The sequence below is a fragment of the Sylvia atricapilla genome, chromosome 5, assembly GCF_009819655.1.
Source record: "Sylvia atricapilla isolate bSylAtr1 chromosome 5, bSylAtr1.pri, whole genome shotgun sequence".
NCBI lineage: Eukaryota > Metazoa > Chordata > Aves > Passeriformes > Sylviidae > Sylvia > Sylvia atricapilla.
The window spans coordinates 17680405-17697643 of record NC_089144.1 but is presented as its reverse complement, the minus strand read 5'-3'; the positions used below and the strand labels follow the sequence as shown (position 1 = coordinate 17697643).

Sequence of the window (17239 nt, the reverse complement as noted above, 5' to 3'; positions counted from 1 at the left end):
TTAGGAAATACAGAAATTTGAGAAAGTGCCAGAGAGATGCTTTGATTCTCAGGCAGTCTGTCCTATTGACTATAATAGTTTGCTTTCTATTTCTGTCCTGTGTCCTTATTTTAACTGGTTTGCGCCTTCAAAGGCGTCACAGAATTCTGCTTGGGTGTGTACCAGAATAGAGGTTGATTTGGATAAATTTAATTCTGCTCATCAACTCCTTTGACTAGAGAGCAACTTTCTGTCAATTCCATGACAGATTTGTCATGTTGTACAGCAGAGTTTTTATTTTCCATGCTTTATCATTAATGTAACTTGGAAGTTGTTTCATAAATGATTTCACAGTTATAAATACTGTACGAAGTGGAAGAGCATAAGATAATTAAGGTGGGAAAGGACCTCAGGAGGTGTCTAGTCCATCCTCATGCTCAAAACTGGGTAAGGAATGAGATCATATTGTCTTGCTTGGCATTTTATAAAATCTGGTCTGAAAACCTCAGTGGGTGGAGGCTGCACAACCTCAGTGAGGGAGCTCTTCCAGTGCTTGAGAGTCCTCATGGTTCCTTATGCGCAATCTGAACATTTCTGCTTTAAGCCAATTTAGACTATGTGGTCTTTAGAGATGCCATCTACCTGAAAGCATTCTGTGATTCTCTGAAATTAATATTAAATCTAATTGTTTTGAAATATTTGCAAAAATCATTGTGTGTACTGCAGATTTAAGATTATTTTGTTTCCTAGTAGTGATCATCTTATCAGTACAGCAAAACTTGAGCTCTAAAAGGCAGACCTGTTGACAAAAGGATGCTGTTACTTTTCTGAAACAGTGCTTTGTCATTTGTTTTTCCTCCACAGCTTGTTCTTCGTAAATGGTGTGAACTAATCCCTGGTGCAGAATTTAGATGCTTTGTCAAGGAAAACAAACTTTTAGGTAAGGAATTTCTTAAAAACAAAATTATTGGATGAAGTTTTGAGGAGTTTCTCTGATTCCTTGAATGAGAGCTAAGTCTGAAGAGAGTTCTTTCTTTTCACACCTCATTTCTGAAATTAATGGTTTATTCTTTCTGTAATTTAAAATGTGGTTTACCACATCTCACTTTCCTCTGTATTTGAAAGCCTGACAACACAGCATGCTTGCCATATTCTTAATTTAATTGTTAATATTGAATTATTGAATATTGTGGGAATATTCTTAATTAAATTGTTAATTCAGAAACTTCACCCAAAGGCAGTTTTATGAGTGAGTCTTTTATATTCAGGAGGAAACTGCATCATCTCCAACTTGCAGAATGGATACAGAGGCACTTGTGTATTGTGCTGCAAATACATAATGTGCTGTTCCATGTGGATACTATATGCAGAGAGTTGAGGAGGTCAGGACATCTCCACAGGTGTAGGAGGTATCTTGAGTTCATGTGAAATTCAGTGTAGCTTAGTTAGAACTTGTTGTTCTGTTACTCAGGTGCAGAATCCTAAATGGAAAACATTTCAAGGGGCACTGAAGAGCCAAGGTATCCATCCACAGCATGCACAGAGCCCCTCTGGCAGCTGGAGATCAGGCAGATTGTGCTGGAGCATGTGTTGTAGGCAGCTGAGTAGGGTAAATTTAGGGTAATTTAGGGTAAATTTAGCTCAGTTTTACTCTTCTGGTTGTGTTGACTATTCTCTGCTGACTGTAGCAGGAAATGAGATACCCAGTGCACATACAGGTGCTTGAATTGAGGGGTTTAATTTCAGGCTAATTACTACTCTGAAGTTTGATTTTGGTGTGGTCTACCATGAAATCTTTAGCGAAGAACAGAAACTCAAATAGCACAGGATTAGTGCACATTTGTTCTGAACAAGGTTGAATCATTCTGCCTGAACTCTTCTAACAAGGAGGTGTTAAAGCAGGGATGGAGCAAATCCAGACTCTACAGGAAGGAAGGTGATTTTTTTGGGGTTTTTTTGCTTTAAGATAAAACCAGGTTTGCTCACTTTGCCTCTCTCATGCCTACATATTCACAAGCCCCAAGCTCCCTATGCACAAGTGGTCTGCTCCAGGTTCCTTGTGATGATGTGGAAGGCCAGGGATATTGGCTATGTAGTTCTCACTGTTTCTCCTGTCTTAGCGTGGTTAATGTGGGCTTGTTTTGGCTGTGCCTTCTTGTACCTGTTGGGAGCTGTCAGCAATTTGTTGCTCCATCCAGCCCCACCTCTGTGAACCTTTAGGAGCACACTCCCTGTTCTTGGTTTCTTGATTTGGGTTTCCTATGGAGCTGCACCCAGATACTTGAGCTGTGCTAATCCAGGTGCTGTCAACAGACAGCATTCTTCTAAGCCCTCTTATTTGGCTGTTCCTTCTGGTGTTCCTATGCTCATCTTCCCATTTTCTCTCCATTTATGCCAGTTGCAAGTGTATTACAGCTCTCTGTAACAGAGTTTATCTTCCTAATAGCAGGGATTTCCCATTAAGTCTGTGTTGCTTAATGACTCCTGACAGAGCTTTTTGAAGGGAGGAGACCTGAATCCTGTCCTACTTTGTGATGCTGGAACACCACAACTGCCAGAGATACCCATTGCTGTAGTAACCTCTAAAATGCAGATTTATTACATCATATATATGTATATGTAGTAATATTTTCTTTCAAGTACCTCAAAGCATTGTTCACTGGCTAATTAAGCACTCTGTACATTTTATGACCAGGTTTTGAAACCTAGTAGATCTGGCAGTATGGGATTTTTTTTTTTTTTAGTTAGCACTCCAGCTGCATTTCTGAAGATAGTTCCAAGATTTCTCACAATATGTTCCCATACTCATAAGATTAATAAGCCTGTCAGTCAAACTAAGGAATGATACTTGCAGTATAGTGAAGGATTTTCCAATTACACATCTGCATCCCCTTAGATGCCATCATCTTTTGGTTTTTGTCTTTTAGACTCAAGTTAAGCTTTGCAGTGGTACTAAGAATCCAAAGTTCCACTAACAGAATAAACTTTGTATATGAAATTTTTAAAAAAGAGCATGTCTTTGGCAGTAGTCAGCATTGTCTTACAGTAAAACTCTATTTTATCAATGGTTAAAACAGCAAACTGACATCACTGATACATCTTCCTTGGGGAATTTTGTCTCTTTGTATGTAAATAGCCTGAATTACTCATTCTACAGTGATGGGGCAGGTCTTGGATTTGACATTTGTCAAGCAGGGTATTGCAATGTTTTATGTTGACACATCCTGTATGAGAACTCTTGTCACTCAGGATGCATGCAAGTGTGTAATCCTGTTGATGTCATTTTAAACCAGTGTCTTGTAGACAAATGTATGAAATTAAGACTTGTAGGAGGGATGATTTGTCTACATAGGCAAGAAAGCCCTTGAAGGAGCAAATAGGAGCACTAGGATACTGGCCTGATGCCATCCCACTTGGGGTTTGCAGTGCTTCATCAAACAGGCATGTTATTCCACTTAAAAAAATCAGTTAAATGAGAATCTGTGGTATCCAAGGATCATCTTTGCTAATATGCAAGCTTAGCCTCCACCCCTGGCATTTCATGGTTCCAAATTGTGGTCCCTACATGTGATGTGCACAACAAGGTTTTTGACCAGAGTAACCAAAGGGAATAAAACAGAAAGGAAAAGATGTAACCTGGAAACTTAAACACAAGGCAAAGTTTTCTCCTGAAATTCACTTTAAAATAGTCTAAGTGTGTACATATAAAATGAGGTTCACAAAATTTAGTACAGAGCTGTTCAAGGAAGAGATTCCTAATGGAAGTACTTTAAGTATAGCAGAATAAAGCCAAACAGTAAGCCACTAATAATGGTAGAAACTTGGGGAAGTCCCATCTTCTGTGTCTGATAACTGCTTTTCTTTCCTGGTTGGGTTTTTTTTTTTTTTTTGCATGCCTAGAGCTCTTCATAATTACAATTACCTGAAATTATTGACAGGTATATCACAGAGGGACTACACCCAGTACTACGATCATATCTCCAAGCAGCATGAGGAGATCTGTAGATCCATACAGGAGTTTTTCAAGAAACACATACAGTATAAATTCTTGGATGAAGACTGTAAGTATCTTGAGAGTATCTGTGGGTCTGCATCTCTCTCTCCATTGCCCTTATTTTCACTGGGCTTCGTTCTCTTTAGTTTGGGAGAGTCTGAAAGTTCTTGTGCCTACAGCACATTGAGCAGCAAAGGTTTTGAATTACATTGGCAACTAAAAAATCCTGAAGGAATAGGCTGGAGCTGTTCAAGAAAACACAAGAAATTAGTAAGAGATCCCTTTGGAAGGCATAATAAGTTCAGTGGGTTTTTTGGCTTTTCCCTCTTATACTTGAAAATTATTTTTATACCAGAAAAGCAGGGCAGGAGATCCTTGACAAAAGGCATTCAGTAGTGAGAGGAATACTTATTTATAATGATGTTGTCAGATGTTTGCTGGGAAAATATTGATGTATTCCTTGAATAAAGAATTTTTAAGTTTCTTTTCAAAAAGTTTTAATTATTTCTCCTAGAATATCAATGCACAGCAGGTTGGGTGCCAAAACCTTTGAATAAAGGCCACAGTATTTGATACACATAATCAGTCCAGTAAATTGTCTTGTTCTTTAAATGGGAAGTTCTTTGCAAATTTGATTTGAAATAGTTTTCTGATATGGTTTAGTGAGAATTGAATGGTGTTGCATTGTGATAGGTGATCAATAGTGGTGAAAAATAGCATGAAGAAATTTAAATTAGGTCTGGCATGGACCAAACCTCAGCATAGTAAAACCCATAAACATAAGAATTTTCTGGCAGTTTTATTGTCATCTCTAAAGCTTTGAAAATTCAGCCTTTAGGTGGGTTTTTAACATTTTTAATTGTTTTACTGAGATACCAGAGCAAACAGATCTCTGAAAGGTACCTTCGAGTGCCAGTCTCTGTTATATTGAAATTCATGATAATTTGACTCTGCAAAGCTGCTCTGTTTCAGTCCAGAGAAGTTCTCATGGACTGCTGCTTAGAGAAGACCAGTAGAATAGTACACTAATTTAATAAGTCCATTACATTTTGAAGTAAGATCAGTCATATAGATCTGGCATTCTGATTACTGCCTTTTAATTTTCCTCTGTGTTCCGATGTAATTTTAGCTGGTATGTAATCAACTGATAGATAAGAATTCAGGGCACTATTTTTGGAAATTGATGCCTAGATTTAGGCTCTGAAACGGCTGTTTGGTGAACTGAAAGGTCTGAAATGTCACCTTATGTAAAGGATGCCATCTGAATTGCCTTGAGGGAAAAGGAGGTTTCAGGGCAACCTTCTGGGATGAAGGTTTGTTAACCTTTTATTCTTAGGCACAAAATGCTGGTCCATCTGCAGAGAAATGCCATGCAGAAAATGTTTTTTGTGTTTTTGTGAGTGGGGGTTTTTTTACCACATTGCATTTATCCCCCATCATCTCCTTTGATCCACTGCCTGGTAGCATATGTGTTGTTAACAAGAAAAATCTGGGTTTGCTTGTTTGTTTGCTTTTAAAAGGAAAGGTATTACAGCTTTTTTCATGACTTCTTGTTTCATTGGGGATTTTGATGCTGTTTGCTCTGCTTTTTCCAGTTGGTCTGGTAGCATCTCCAGATGGAAGAGTTGAGTCAGAGCAGCTGAAGCATTGCAGAGTCAGAGCAGTAGGATAACAGATGGGTGAATGCTTTATAAATACTTCTAAATTATGTTAGAACCTTCTAAATACCTTTGATAGGAGCCCAGTAAGAGCAGTGCTCTGGAGGTGTGGATAGTGCAGAGCTGGACTTTGGCTTTCCCTCTGTTTAGAGCAGTTTTTGGTGAAGTTTCACTACAGTCTCACTGGCACAGGACACTCTGAGGTGATTCCTAAGGAGAGGAAGCAGTTCAGGTTTTCTTCTTGTTCGGTGTTTGTGACTGTCCTGAACCAGTCATCAGAGTGCAATCAGTCTGAATTCCAGTTGTGTGAATCCTAGTGAATCCCAATAAATCCATTAACCTCAGTGGTTGCCATGGGCTTGCTTTGGGCTGACAGGTCTCACTATAGAAACCCTCAGTTGCAAGGGATATCTTTGGGATATGACTAAGGAGAGGTTGTGATGCAGGCACTAAGTTCAGTTGAACAGCTGGAGAACAAATCCTGGGGTTCCTGTACCCCCCTTTGCATTGATGACTGGCTTAGCCACTGAGGGCTCGTGTTCCTGGGAGAATGGAGCACTTAATCCTGGAGTGACTTTGGCATTGACGCAACCCAGCAAAAGCTGTGTGGATTTTTAGGCTGCATGGTAAAAGCCAGCTACGTGACTGGCTTTGGCTTTGTGGAATTGTGGTTTGCCCTTAGCCCAGCCAGCTTCACATGAAATGTCAGATTAAGCTTTACATGCATGGATGTGATCAGTCAACATCCCTGTTCCTGACAGGCAGCTTCCTGAGACTCAAGTGTTCTGCAGTCATATCCTGAGTTTAGTTTATCCACATGTACTGGGAAATATCTTAGCTGAAATATTCCCTTATTGGTGAGGAAGTAACAATATAGTATTTGTCTGAGTTTTTCTAAATATTTTATTTTTTTTCTTTTCCCTTTCTTCCTGCTAAACTGGTCCAACTTTTGTATGTAGCCATGCCTGAATGCTTCCCTGTTGATTTCCCTATCTCAATAGAAAGACAACTCAAAGGTTTGTTTAACCACACAGAACAGAAGCCGATGGAAAGCTGCAGATACAGAGTCATGTTTAATTAAGCCAAGGGGAGGAACAACAGTGGAGCCAGGCAAGGCAGCTTTGTCACTCAGTCACTGAGTGGCAACGGGGTTGTTTGAAGGAGTTGTTGATATTAGGTGTGTTATGTCTGCTCTGGGTGACATCAAATATGGCCATTTCACTGCCACTTACCCCTTTGTTCCTACAACCTGTTTGTCTTGTTAGCTGCTGAAATCCTAATGTCTGTGGAGCAGGAACTTTCTCTTATTAACTGTTTGTGCAGTGTCCAACACAGTGGAGTCTTGATCCTTCCCTGAAACGTCTCTGTTCTGTTCTAAATGAAGCAGCAGTAATGTCAAAGATAAGCTCTCTGGGCTAAGAGTTTATCAAATATTCTTCATGGGGAAAAAATTAACAGAAGAAACCAGCATTAAATGGAAAAACCCAGCAGCTGATTTTCCAGTGCTTTAACAGTAGTTCTTGAAACATTTCAGCTCCCTCTCAGAAGTATACCAGTTCTGGCTTGCAGTTCTTTAGACATATTGACTTTGCAGATTGTGCTGTGTACACAAGTATCTATTCAGATTTAGACTTCTCCTGTGAAATTATATATCTTTTACAATTAACTTTTTTTCTCCTTTTCAGTTGTTTTTGATGTGTACAGAGACAGCAGGGTAAGTGAACAATAGGTTGTATATAATTGTTTCTTATGTGAAAACTTGAAATGCTACAAAGATCAAATAAGTAATAGCTTTGTCTTCCTAGAAGTGATCCTGGACAAAAAACAACCAACCGAACAAAAAAAACAACAAGCAAAACCCACTTGATGTTATTCCGTTCCACTGGTCTTTTTCTATGTTAAATGCTGTCTACAGTAGGAGAATAATACGATTGGGGTGTAAATATGCCTGTGCCAGTGATGTAATTATTTAATTAATATCTTCCAGAGAAGTTGCCTGTTCTAAAGCACAGAATTTAGGCTTTGCCTGCAGTTTTCTCAGTTCTGTGAATCTGCAGGAGGCAGCTTAGGTTTTGTTATGACATGAGAGTTCTTGCTGCAGTAATTGAGAGTAGAATAGAGTATTTCAGTTGGAAGGGACCTACAGTGGTCATCAAGTCCTGCTGCTTGACCAGTTCAGGGCTGTGTGGTTATGGGTGGTGTTCTGAAGCACATGATGGGATTCAGGGGACTGTCCTGTGCAGGGCCAGGAGTTGGGCTCAGTGGCATTGTGGGTTCCTTCCAGCTCAGCATATTCTGTGACTCTTCATTAAAGGCATGGTCCAAATAGCTTTCAAATACACAAACAGGTTTGGGGAATTTTCTTTTAAGACATATTTCTGTGGGCTTTATTTCCTTTTCCCTGTATGTGTTTTTTCACTGCAGCATTTGAACTCATCAAAATTATCCTTAATTATTCTTCAGATTATCCTTGTGAGATTGGAAAATGGTTCATATCTGGATGTCTAGGATAGGAAGGGATAATTGTCAGAAGAGGGTATGAATGTGATGTGCCCAGTTTGTGACAGATAGAAGCCACTTTTTTCTTTTCAAGCTGCTCCAGCTGTGGTTCTGAGAGTTGGGCAGATCAGAGCCCTCAACATCTAGACAGTGATGGAGTTGGGGAGAAACATCCCACCTCAACAGTTTGAAAGACATGTAGGTGTAGTGCTTAGGGGTGTGGTTTAGTGGTGAACACAGAGGTGCTGGGCTAAGGGTTGGACTTGATGATCTTAAAGGACTTTTCCAACCTAAGTAATTCTGTGCCAATATCAGAGTTAGTAACCTTGACTTCTCCTAGTGTAAGTGGAGAGAAATATTTGGTCAGATGAATTGTGCTTAAAGGCTTGATTGGAGAAAGCCTTTATTAAAGTTGAGTATATTGGGAGTAAGTCCTGATTCTCATTTTGAATGTTGCTGAACTATTTTATGATTGTGTAACAGTAAATCATGCCACAGTTTACAAAACAGGAATGTGTCTCATGTGGAAAACAACAACTGTACCATTTCTCAGCCCAACTTTTAATGTAGGTACCTAAAACGAGGCTGTGGGCTAGAGCAGCTTTGCTGTAATGGAAATTACCTGGCCAGGCTCAGATTAAAAGACGTGAGGATGCTGTCAGGGAAAATGAGGAGCAGCACTTGAGCATTGAACCAGATTCTGCCGTTGGGTGCTCTGCCTCATAGCTGAGGCATGAAGACAGATTATTTAAGTAAAAGGTTTCAGCCTGTGGGATCTCAAATGAGCAGTGTTTCTTCATCTGTCGAGATCAAATATATCTGTTTGTAGATTTCTCTCACTGCCTTCTACCCTCAGGTCTTGTAAACTGCCAGATAGCCCTTTGTGTGTCAGATGCTCCTCCTTTCACACGTACCATTGTGGTTTGCAACTGAGTTAGTCATCACTCCCTTGGCGTGTGAGTTACAGGCAGCAAAAGAATATTGTGAGCATGATTAATTTCCAGAGCCCGTGCTCCTCATCAGGCTGGTTGCACAGCAACCTCACCTACAGAAGGAGAGAAATGTTCACAGTCTGCTTGTTTTAAGTCCTTTCAACTCTAAATATGCAGCTTGGAGAAGCAGGTTCTTGTTATGGTTGTAAATGACAGCAGCCCCCTCTCCGTGCTCACTTTAATTGCTTTAGAGACTGTCTGGAGTTGGCTGCCACAGGTTCTGCTCGCTGAGTTGGAGGTGGGAGTTCACAAAAGCCTGAGAGTCGGCTCTGCTGTTGCTTTTTGCTGTCTCCCAGGTGTGAGCAACAAACCAAGTTCAAGACAAGTCACTGGTAAGACAGAGCAATGCAAGGAGTGCCTCCAGACCACTGCTGGCTCACAGCTCTTGTTAAGGAGCAGAGCAGTGCTTGTGTCTGTGCCTTGTGAGCATTGTCACTGTGCAGCTGGAGTTAGGGAGATGTGACAGTTAAGTTTGCATTTTACCTATCTTTGACTTCCTTTAAACAACAGGCTTTGTCATGGGCACTTCCTTTCAGCGCCCTGCTGCTTAATGTCTTAGTAAAACAAAGCATGAAGCTGACAGTGAATCTGTTGATTCCCTCTTTTTGAATGAGAAGAAAACACCATGTAGTACAAGTAGGGGCATTTTTTTCCTCATTCCACTTACACACAACTTTTTTTTTCTTGGCTTCTGTATTTCTGTGCTCTTATATGACAAAGGTTACTAATAGCAGACAAAAGATAGCAGATAATTAGCCTTATTACTGCTTTTTAGATACACAGTGCAAGTTACCTGAAACTGTGTTTAAATCATGATACTGCATGTAAGACTTGAGAGAGAATTTAATCTTAAGAAAAGGCAGTTTGGTTACTGACCCAGGGTTATATACACTCCTTTTAATGAGCCCTGAAAAGAGATATTTAGTTTGTTTTGCCACTTCTCATCAATTTGCAGCTAGCAAAGCTCAGTGCTTTCCATCTCAAGGAAACAGCTGTTGCTGTAGATGGTGCACTGCTGCCTGCAGAGGTGGAGAAACACTACTGGTTGCTCACAAAAAACATGTTGCTTTCAGTAGTCTCTAAATAAATTTTCATTTTTTTGCCGGATGCTTTTATTCTCTAGAGAAATGATCTTAATGTTTCTGTGAAAAAGCTGAGCTGGATGTATTTGGGGTGAAGAGGAATTTCTGTGAAAGCCTTTCGTGGGGAAGTATTAGGTATAAATGCTTCTGATGCAAGCAAAGATTCTCTGAACTGCAGAATGAACCTTGCCAGCCATTGCTTCTGTCTGTGATTAAATTGGTTCATTAGCTTGTTTTTCTAGAGTGGTGGAATGAATTTAAACCCACAGATTCCTCCTCATGCTGCCTTGGAGCTAACAAGACACCCCCATTAGCAAAAGTAAAAGGTGGCTTATCATGAGAATTTGTGACAGCTCTTTGAGGAGGACCAGAGATGGGAAATGACAGCAGAGCTTGCCCCATTGGCTCTCTGCTCTGATGGTGCCAGTATTAGTGCAGAGGTATTGCAACTCAACCATGCAGATAGATCTAGGCTTGCTCACCCTTACAGAGCAAATAAAAAACCACTCAGGTCTGTGTCCCCCAGTTTGTAGTTTCTTTGTAGCTGTCTGGTTTCAGCGCTGTTGTTGCTGTGCTCTGGCTTCTTCAAATGTGCTCTGTGAGAGGTGTACCCCGTGGACCTGCCCTGAGACAGACACCTGTGAAAGCCTCTGTGCAACCACACACTCCCTGCTGGGCTGCTGGCCCAGCTCCAGTTTGCAACTCATAACCACTGGTTTCATCTCTGCTGGGACTCTCCACACCTGCACCAGGGGCTCGCTGTGGATGGTAACAGAGGCACCAGAAATTTCTGCTCTGTATCTCACAGATTTCCACCATTTGCAGTGCCACAGTGTGTCAGTGCCTGTGGGACTTCTCAGGGGCTGTGGGTGGCAGAGGCAGTCTCCATGTTACTCTCTGCTGACACTTCCAAACCATCTTTGTGTATTAGAAACCCGATGGCTGAAATAACTGAATGGATTTGCTGTTTGTATCAAGGTAGGCAAGATCTTTTAAAGAGAGAAGATCCTTCAGAAATGAAGGAAAAGAGGAGAAAGCAAAATGAGTTTTTAGTAGCTACAGTCTACAGGCTTATTTTCCAATTCCAGTTGATCTTTATAATAAACACAATAAAACTCTTCAGTCCTGCTTATGTTACTGCAACTTTTTTCTTCCCTGTTTGAGAGAACTGATTTCTTCCAGATGTAATACTGGTTTTGCAAATTTTTACTAGCAGATGTAGTCATATTTCCTTATAATTTATTACAATGCTTTCTTTTATTAGAATAGTTGGTACTTCCTTGGGCAAGAGAAGATGGCCCTGTACTGGGAGTTGTATCTTGAAGTGACTCAAGGAACACAAACTATTTCTTCCTCCCCCACACGTCTGTTACTTCTAATACGTCTTGTCAGTCTCTGCTTTCATTTTTCAGTTGTAAAGCAGTTGTGTTGTTGTGCACACTACCTCAACTGTTTGGAACACAGATGTCTTAGAGATGAGATAGAATTTAGTGTGGACTACTAGTAATGGCTATATTAAAAATGCCTTTAAGTTATTCTTTATTTATCTATGTCTGTACAGCATCTTTGAGCTTTCATGAGCTCCAGTAGCATTTTGCAGATCCTGCTCTCTGTTTGTAGGGCCCCTTCTAAGACTAAGAACAGCAGCTTTGTAGACTTCTGGATGATACAGCGTTGTTGAGGTGGTTTTTCATGGAAAACAAAATCCCTGTTTAGGTGGTTTGGAGGGTTTTTTGCTTGTTTGGTTTTTTTGGGGGGTTGGGGTTTTTTTGTGGTTTTTGGTTGGGACTCTCCCCTATTCCTTGTTCATTCTCTCTGGAGATCTTGGTGGATCATGGGAATTAGCCCGAATTTCTGTGGGCTCACCTGAAAGAACCTGGCACATTCAGTTTATTTGAGCTCTGTCTGATCTTCTATTTAAAAAAAAAAAAAATCAAAGTAAATTAGTACATATCGCTTCCTATGATATAAAACTCCATAAGGTAAAGGATGTTAGAATATTTTAACTGCTTAAAACCAGGTAGTTTCGATTTTGACATCTTTTTATCTAAAGACCAAGCATACTACAATAATCTAAGTATATGTGTATTTTGGTTGTTTTTTTTTTTTTCTTTTTTGTTTTGTTTTAATTTGTCTGTGGTTCCCTTGCAGGGTAAGATTTGGTTAATAGATTTTAACCCATTTGGTGAAGTAACAGACTCCCTGCTCTTTACATGGGAAGAACTCACCTCTGGAAAAAACTTGAAAGGAGACCAGAGTGAAGGGGAAGCAACGGAACAGGTGAGGGAGGCTGAATAATATCCAACAGGATTTATGCCCTTATCTTTTTCTTTCTTTTGCTGTTACAATCAAATTATGGTGTAAATCCCGCTGAAGTAAATGAAACCCCTGTGAAATGTGAATTCTTTGAAAGTAGAATCTACCACCTGCTAGTTTTAGATGCCTTCAAGGGAATTTTTAGTTCAAACAGCACAAGCTCGTATTGCAGCTTTGACCCCAGTGTAAAGAAGATGCCCTGAAACTTGCTTTTACACAGTTTTGATGCATTCCTTTCAGTTTTACTTCAAATCTATTACTTTTCTATATAATCATTTAAATTTCTGCTTGGTTCTTTGTATCGGTCATGCAGTTCTCCACATCTCCAATTTTATGCTTGGGTGCAGAAGCTTAACTTCTGTCTCTTCCTCATCTGGAATACCGTTAGCAAAGCCTTGTCCTCTGGTTGAATTCCCAGGACTTGCAGAACAAGGCTTTTCCTTCTCTGTTCCAAGCAGCATTTCCTCTGTAAAAACAAGTAACTTCCCCTTAATGCAGAAAGGGAGGAATAGTCTTCATTTTTTGTATTCCAGCTGTGTTTTTCTCACTGCATCTTGAGATAGTGTCCTCACATCTTAACAAGTGCTTGGACAGCTGGGTAGGAGATAGAAAGTGGTGTGCTAATGGATCTTGGGAAACACGTGGATGTTTTCTGAGGAGAGTTGGCTGGCCAGTGTGGGCTATTCTTTATTTCCTTGCTGTTGAACTGCATTGGAGGTCACTGAAATGACAAACTTCATTGAGCTGATTTAAACATCTGAGAGTTTCTTTAGTCCTGTGGCCCTTTCTGTAACACATTGACAAGGAAACCCCACTCCAGGCTGTTATTCAGGCCTTTGCCTCTGTCTCACCGTGGGGCTGTTGCTGTATAAAAACCAATTCCATGAAATCTCCTGCTAAAAGCTGTCTCCTTTGTTAAAACATATTCCCAATTCTACAGCTGCCTGTGGGACATGTGAATTTTCATTTTGGGATTTCTTTTTCTTATTGCCAGATACTTTACACTGTTTTCTGCAGTCCTGGATGAAAAGTAGAATAACTTGTCTTCGTATTTCATCTTACATCCAGTCACAGAATCTGATGCAAAGTTGCTGATCTCTTGTAAAATGAAGCAGTTCATTGCTGTACAGCTGGCAAGTGCATGGCATGTCAATGGGTTGAACTGAAAATTCTATCATTCCCCAAAACCTGTTTCTACAATTGAGCATTTAGAGATATTTTTGGCCCTTTTATAGATACGCTTTTTTTTTCCTTCAGTAAGTAAATTGGTTGGAAAGCTTAAATTATAATTTCAGTAAGGTTATAGTTGAAAATGTGTTTATACAAGGAAACTGTGGAAAAAAGTTTAGAGATTCTATCAAAAAGATACTTCTCTATCCAGATATGTATCTGGATACTATCTAGAAGTTCCTTATAGTTGCATTATTACAGCACTGTCATAAGCATGAATTTATTAAATACATTAATAACTGATGCACTGTGGAAAGTTTAAAGTGAGGTAATGAAAGCCATTATTTGACTGTTTAACATGTTTGACATTTTAAATTGCTCCTAAGTGGGCAGAGGTTTCATAAGAAAGATACAATTTTTAGAAAGCGCGAGTTTAGTTGAGTGAGTGCCAAATAAACTCACTGGCAACGTGACTCAGTCTCATGGAGGAGTCCCAGAAACATTTCTGGCTTTATTCATGTCCACTGTTCTTATCTCCGGTTTCTCTTCCAAAGGATTATCCAGTGTTCCGTTGTACAAACAGCAAAGTCACTGTCCAGCCCAGTCCCTACCTGAGCTACCGACTGCCCAAGGACTTTGTGGACCTTTCCACAGGAGAGGATGTTCACAAATTGATTGACTTTCTTAAACTGGTAAGAAGTAGCAAAAAAAAAAAAAAAAAAAAAAATCTCTACTCTTCCACCTTTGTCAGTTGGGAACACTGAAGTTCCCTGGATCTCTGCTTTTGTTACTAACAAAGAGCACATAATTACAGAAAAAACAATGTATGAAGCCATCACACAATGTTTTGTTGGGTTAATTGTTTCTGAAGTGATGAAGAGCAAGCTTTTTACTGCTCTCCCTTGGCTTAAATAATTTTATTTTTATGGGAAGCAAGGAAGGTAGTTTGACAAATCTTACTGTAGGACAGAGCTGTTTCCTTTCTTACTGAATTGTAAATATGAATGAAAGTGTGCTTTTTGAATGCCTGGAGCTAATGCTTTTAACTTTTAATGTTTTTAACTCTTTCATTTAAAAGTTACAAGACAAATATATTAGGAAAAACCATGAAAGAGTTGTTCTTTTTCAGTCTTCTTTCTTTGACCTTTTAATGCACAGTCACATGAAAACATGACATCTTTGTAAGGTAGGGAAGCAAGGTTACCTGCTTCTAGATCACTGACTCTTGCCACCACCATGATGTTTTCTGGTTCTTGTATATTCCATGAGTTAATGGACAAGGCAAATCTTGTTCTTTACTGGAAATAAAATCCTGTAGTTTGACATGAGAGAGAGGGTTGATATTGCTCTGTTCCATTTGCTGGAAATGTTATCTCTTACTGTTCCAAAAAATGACTTGAAATGCAGTCACTGTCTAATCCATTGTATCTGGCACACTTGTCATGATTTATTAGTGCTCTTACTTCAGATAACTGTGTCCTAATGCTCTGAACTCTTCTGTTCTGTTGACAGAAAAGAAATCAGCAAGATGATGACTGAGGTACCCAGAAGCATTACATTGAATTACAAGCAAGAAATGTGGCATAAGCTGTATTTAGCATAACTATTAAACTATTGATTTAAAGAAAACCTGCTTTTTATAGTCAATGAAAGAACTGAAGAGCTGTTCATCCCCTGTTGTCTGTTGGTTTATACAAAAGAGTAGGGAAGCTTTTTCAGGGAAACGTGAAAGGTCAGGGTGAGTTCTCAGTGGATTCCAGGTGCAAAGAGGCAACAGCCTGAGTGCAGCTGAACAACTGCTTTCCATTTTTCATAATGTGAAGATTGATGGCACTGAGCTACTCTTTTGAACTCCCCAGTGTAAATATGGCAACACATAATGCTTGTGCAGTAAAAACATGGAGCATTCTCTGAATTTGGGCACAGTCTTGCTTAATATGTAGTCACAAAGAAAAAGGAATGTACATTTTTATCTGTAGTAATCTTTTAAAATTGTAAATTGATTTTGTTTTGGGAACACTTCTCATTCTTTATGTAAAAAAATAATAAATGGAGAAGAAATTTTTTCTTTGTTTAAGGGCTAATATTTCAGACAACAACTATAGCTATAGTAGACTACGTAAGGTTTGAAAATTTTACATATTGGGAATTTGGAATTCTGAATGCATTTAAAGTAAAGTAATATTTTCACAGTCGCTAAAGCAACAAAATTAATTTAACTTTACCAAATTTCATTTCATTTTCATAGTAAAGCTTTCTTGAAACCTGTTTTTTAACATGATTACATACTAGGCATCATCTGTGACTTTAATATACATAATTAACATCAACCTATAATTTTATATGCAGACTCAGTCTTGTTTTTTTATGTCACATCTCTGATTTCCTTATGAAAGCAATTATTCTTTCGGCTCTTAAAATTCTGTATTCATTTGGTACTTCATGTTTTTTGTATAAAGGGAATCTTGGCTAAATCTGGGGAAACAGAAGCTCTTGTTACCAATTGCTGTTGTTTGGGAGGTGGGGGAGGACAGTTTTAGGTGAATCACCAGCTGACTTTAGTATATAGGTGTTCGTATGGCATCATTAATTTATTAACAGTGTGCAGAGTTCCCCCTGAAACAAAAGGACATTTGAAGGAGCTCATAACCCCTGGAAATTGGTCCCCTATTTCAAACCAGTTATGTGATACTCCGTGTGTGTGTGTGTGTGTGTGTATAAAGCTGTTTGTGTTTCTTTGCCTTGCTTTTGCTGTCAGATTGGAATGGTGCTTGGTTACAATCTGTTCTTGGATGTTAAATCTGAGCTAAGTTGTTAAATTATTACTTACTGTCTTTATTTAGCTTCACTTTTGAATGAAAACTTACTCGAGTTGAAGATTATGCAGATTAAGAATCACACAGTGATGAAAGATCACAGATGAAAACTCCTGGAGTCAGAACAGGTTTGCTCTGCATTTGAAGCTTTGGGACCTGCTTCTCAATAGCTGAACCTGCTTCTCAGTAGCTTTTTGTATCCAAATTAGATGATCATTAACTCAGGGCTGGGCAATACCTAATCCTGCCATACTGCAGGATTTTTGGATGAGTGTTTCTCACCCTCATCAGAGGTATAATTTGAGTAGAAATGTCTCTAAATGGGGTAGGAACCTCAAAGGATAAAAAATCAACAAAGCTTTCCTCTTTGTTCTAAAGTTTCTAGCCATACCTTAAACTGTTGTGATGATCTAACCACACTTCCTTTACACAGGTGATGCCCTGGAACTTCCAATAGATTCATAAATACTTCTAAACTACAGAGTATTGTCTTTAAAAACACATAATCTTAGTTTAAAACTGGTTTAAAGATAGTTTCCCACTTCTTCCACATGGGCTCCACAAATTAATTTACCACTTTCTCAGCTGTCTTTGCTGAATGTTCACATATGGGACCAGTCTGGGACCCTGTGCACTCTGGAGTGTCCATTTAGGTGGGTAGGCTCGAGTTTTTCTCTTGTGTGAAATGCTGACAGATGCCCAGTCTGAATTCACAGGCTGCTCAGCCAGGCTA

General features: G+C 39.3%; 1 protein-coding gene across 3 annotated transcripts in view; it reads left to right on the top strand.

Moving 5' to 3' along the window:
* CDC123 (cell division cycle 123) overlaps positions 1–15319 on the top strand; it is a 30273-nt gene extending 14954 nt beyond the window's left edge. For 2 of the 3 annotated variants that reach the window (XM_066318837.1, XM_066318836.1), the window contains 6 exons: positions 844–919; positions 3918–4040; positions 7317–7345; positions 12356–12484; positions 14245–14382; positions 15203–15319. In XM_066318837.1, coding sequence (XP_066174934.1) covers positions 844–919; positions 3918–4040; positions 7317–7345; positions 12356–12484; positions 14245–14382; positions 15203–15229 — 522 coding nt within the window. In that variant the 3' untranslated portion in view covers positions 15230–15319. The remainder of the gene's footprint in view (positions 1–843; positions 920–3917; positions 4041–7316; positions 7346–12355; positions 12485–14244; positions 14383–15202) is intronic. The other variant, XM_066318838.1, reaches the window with a different exon arrangement.
* The last annotated feature ends 1920 nt before the right edge of the window (positions 15320–17239 follow it).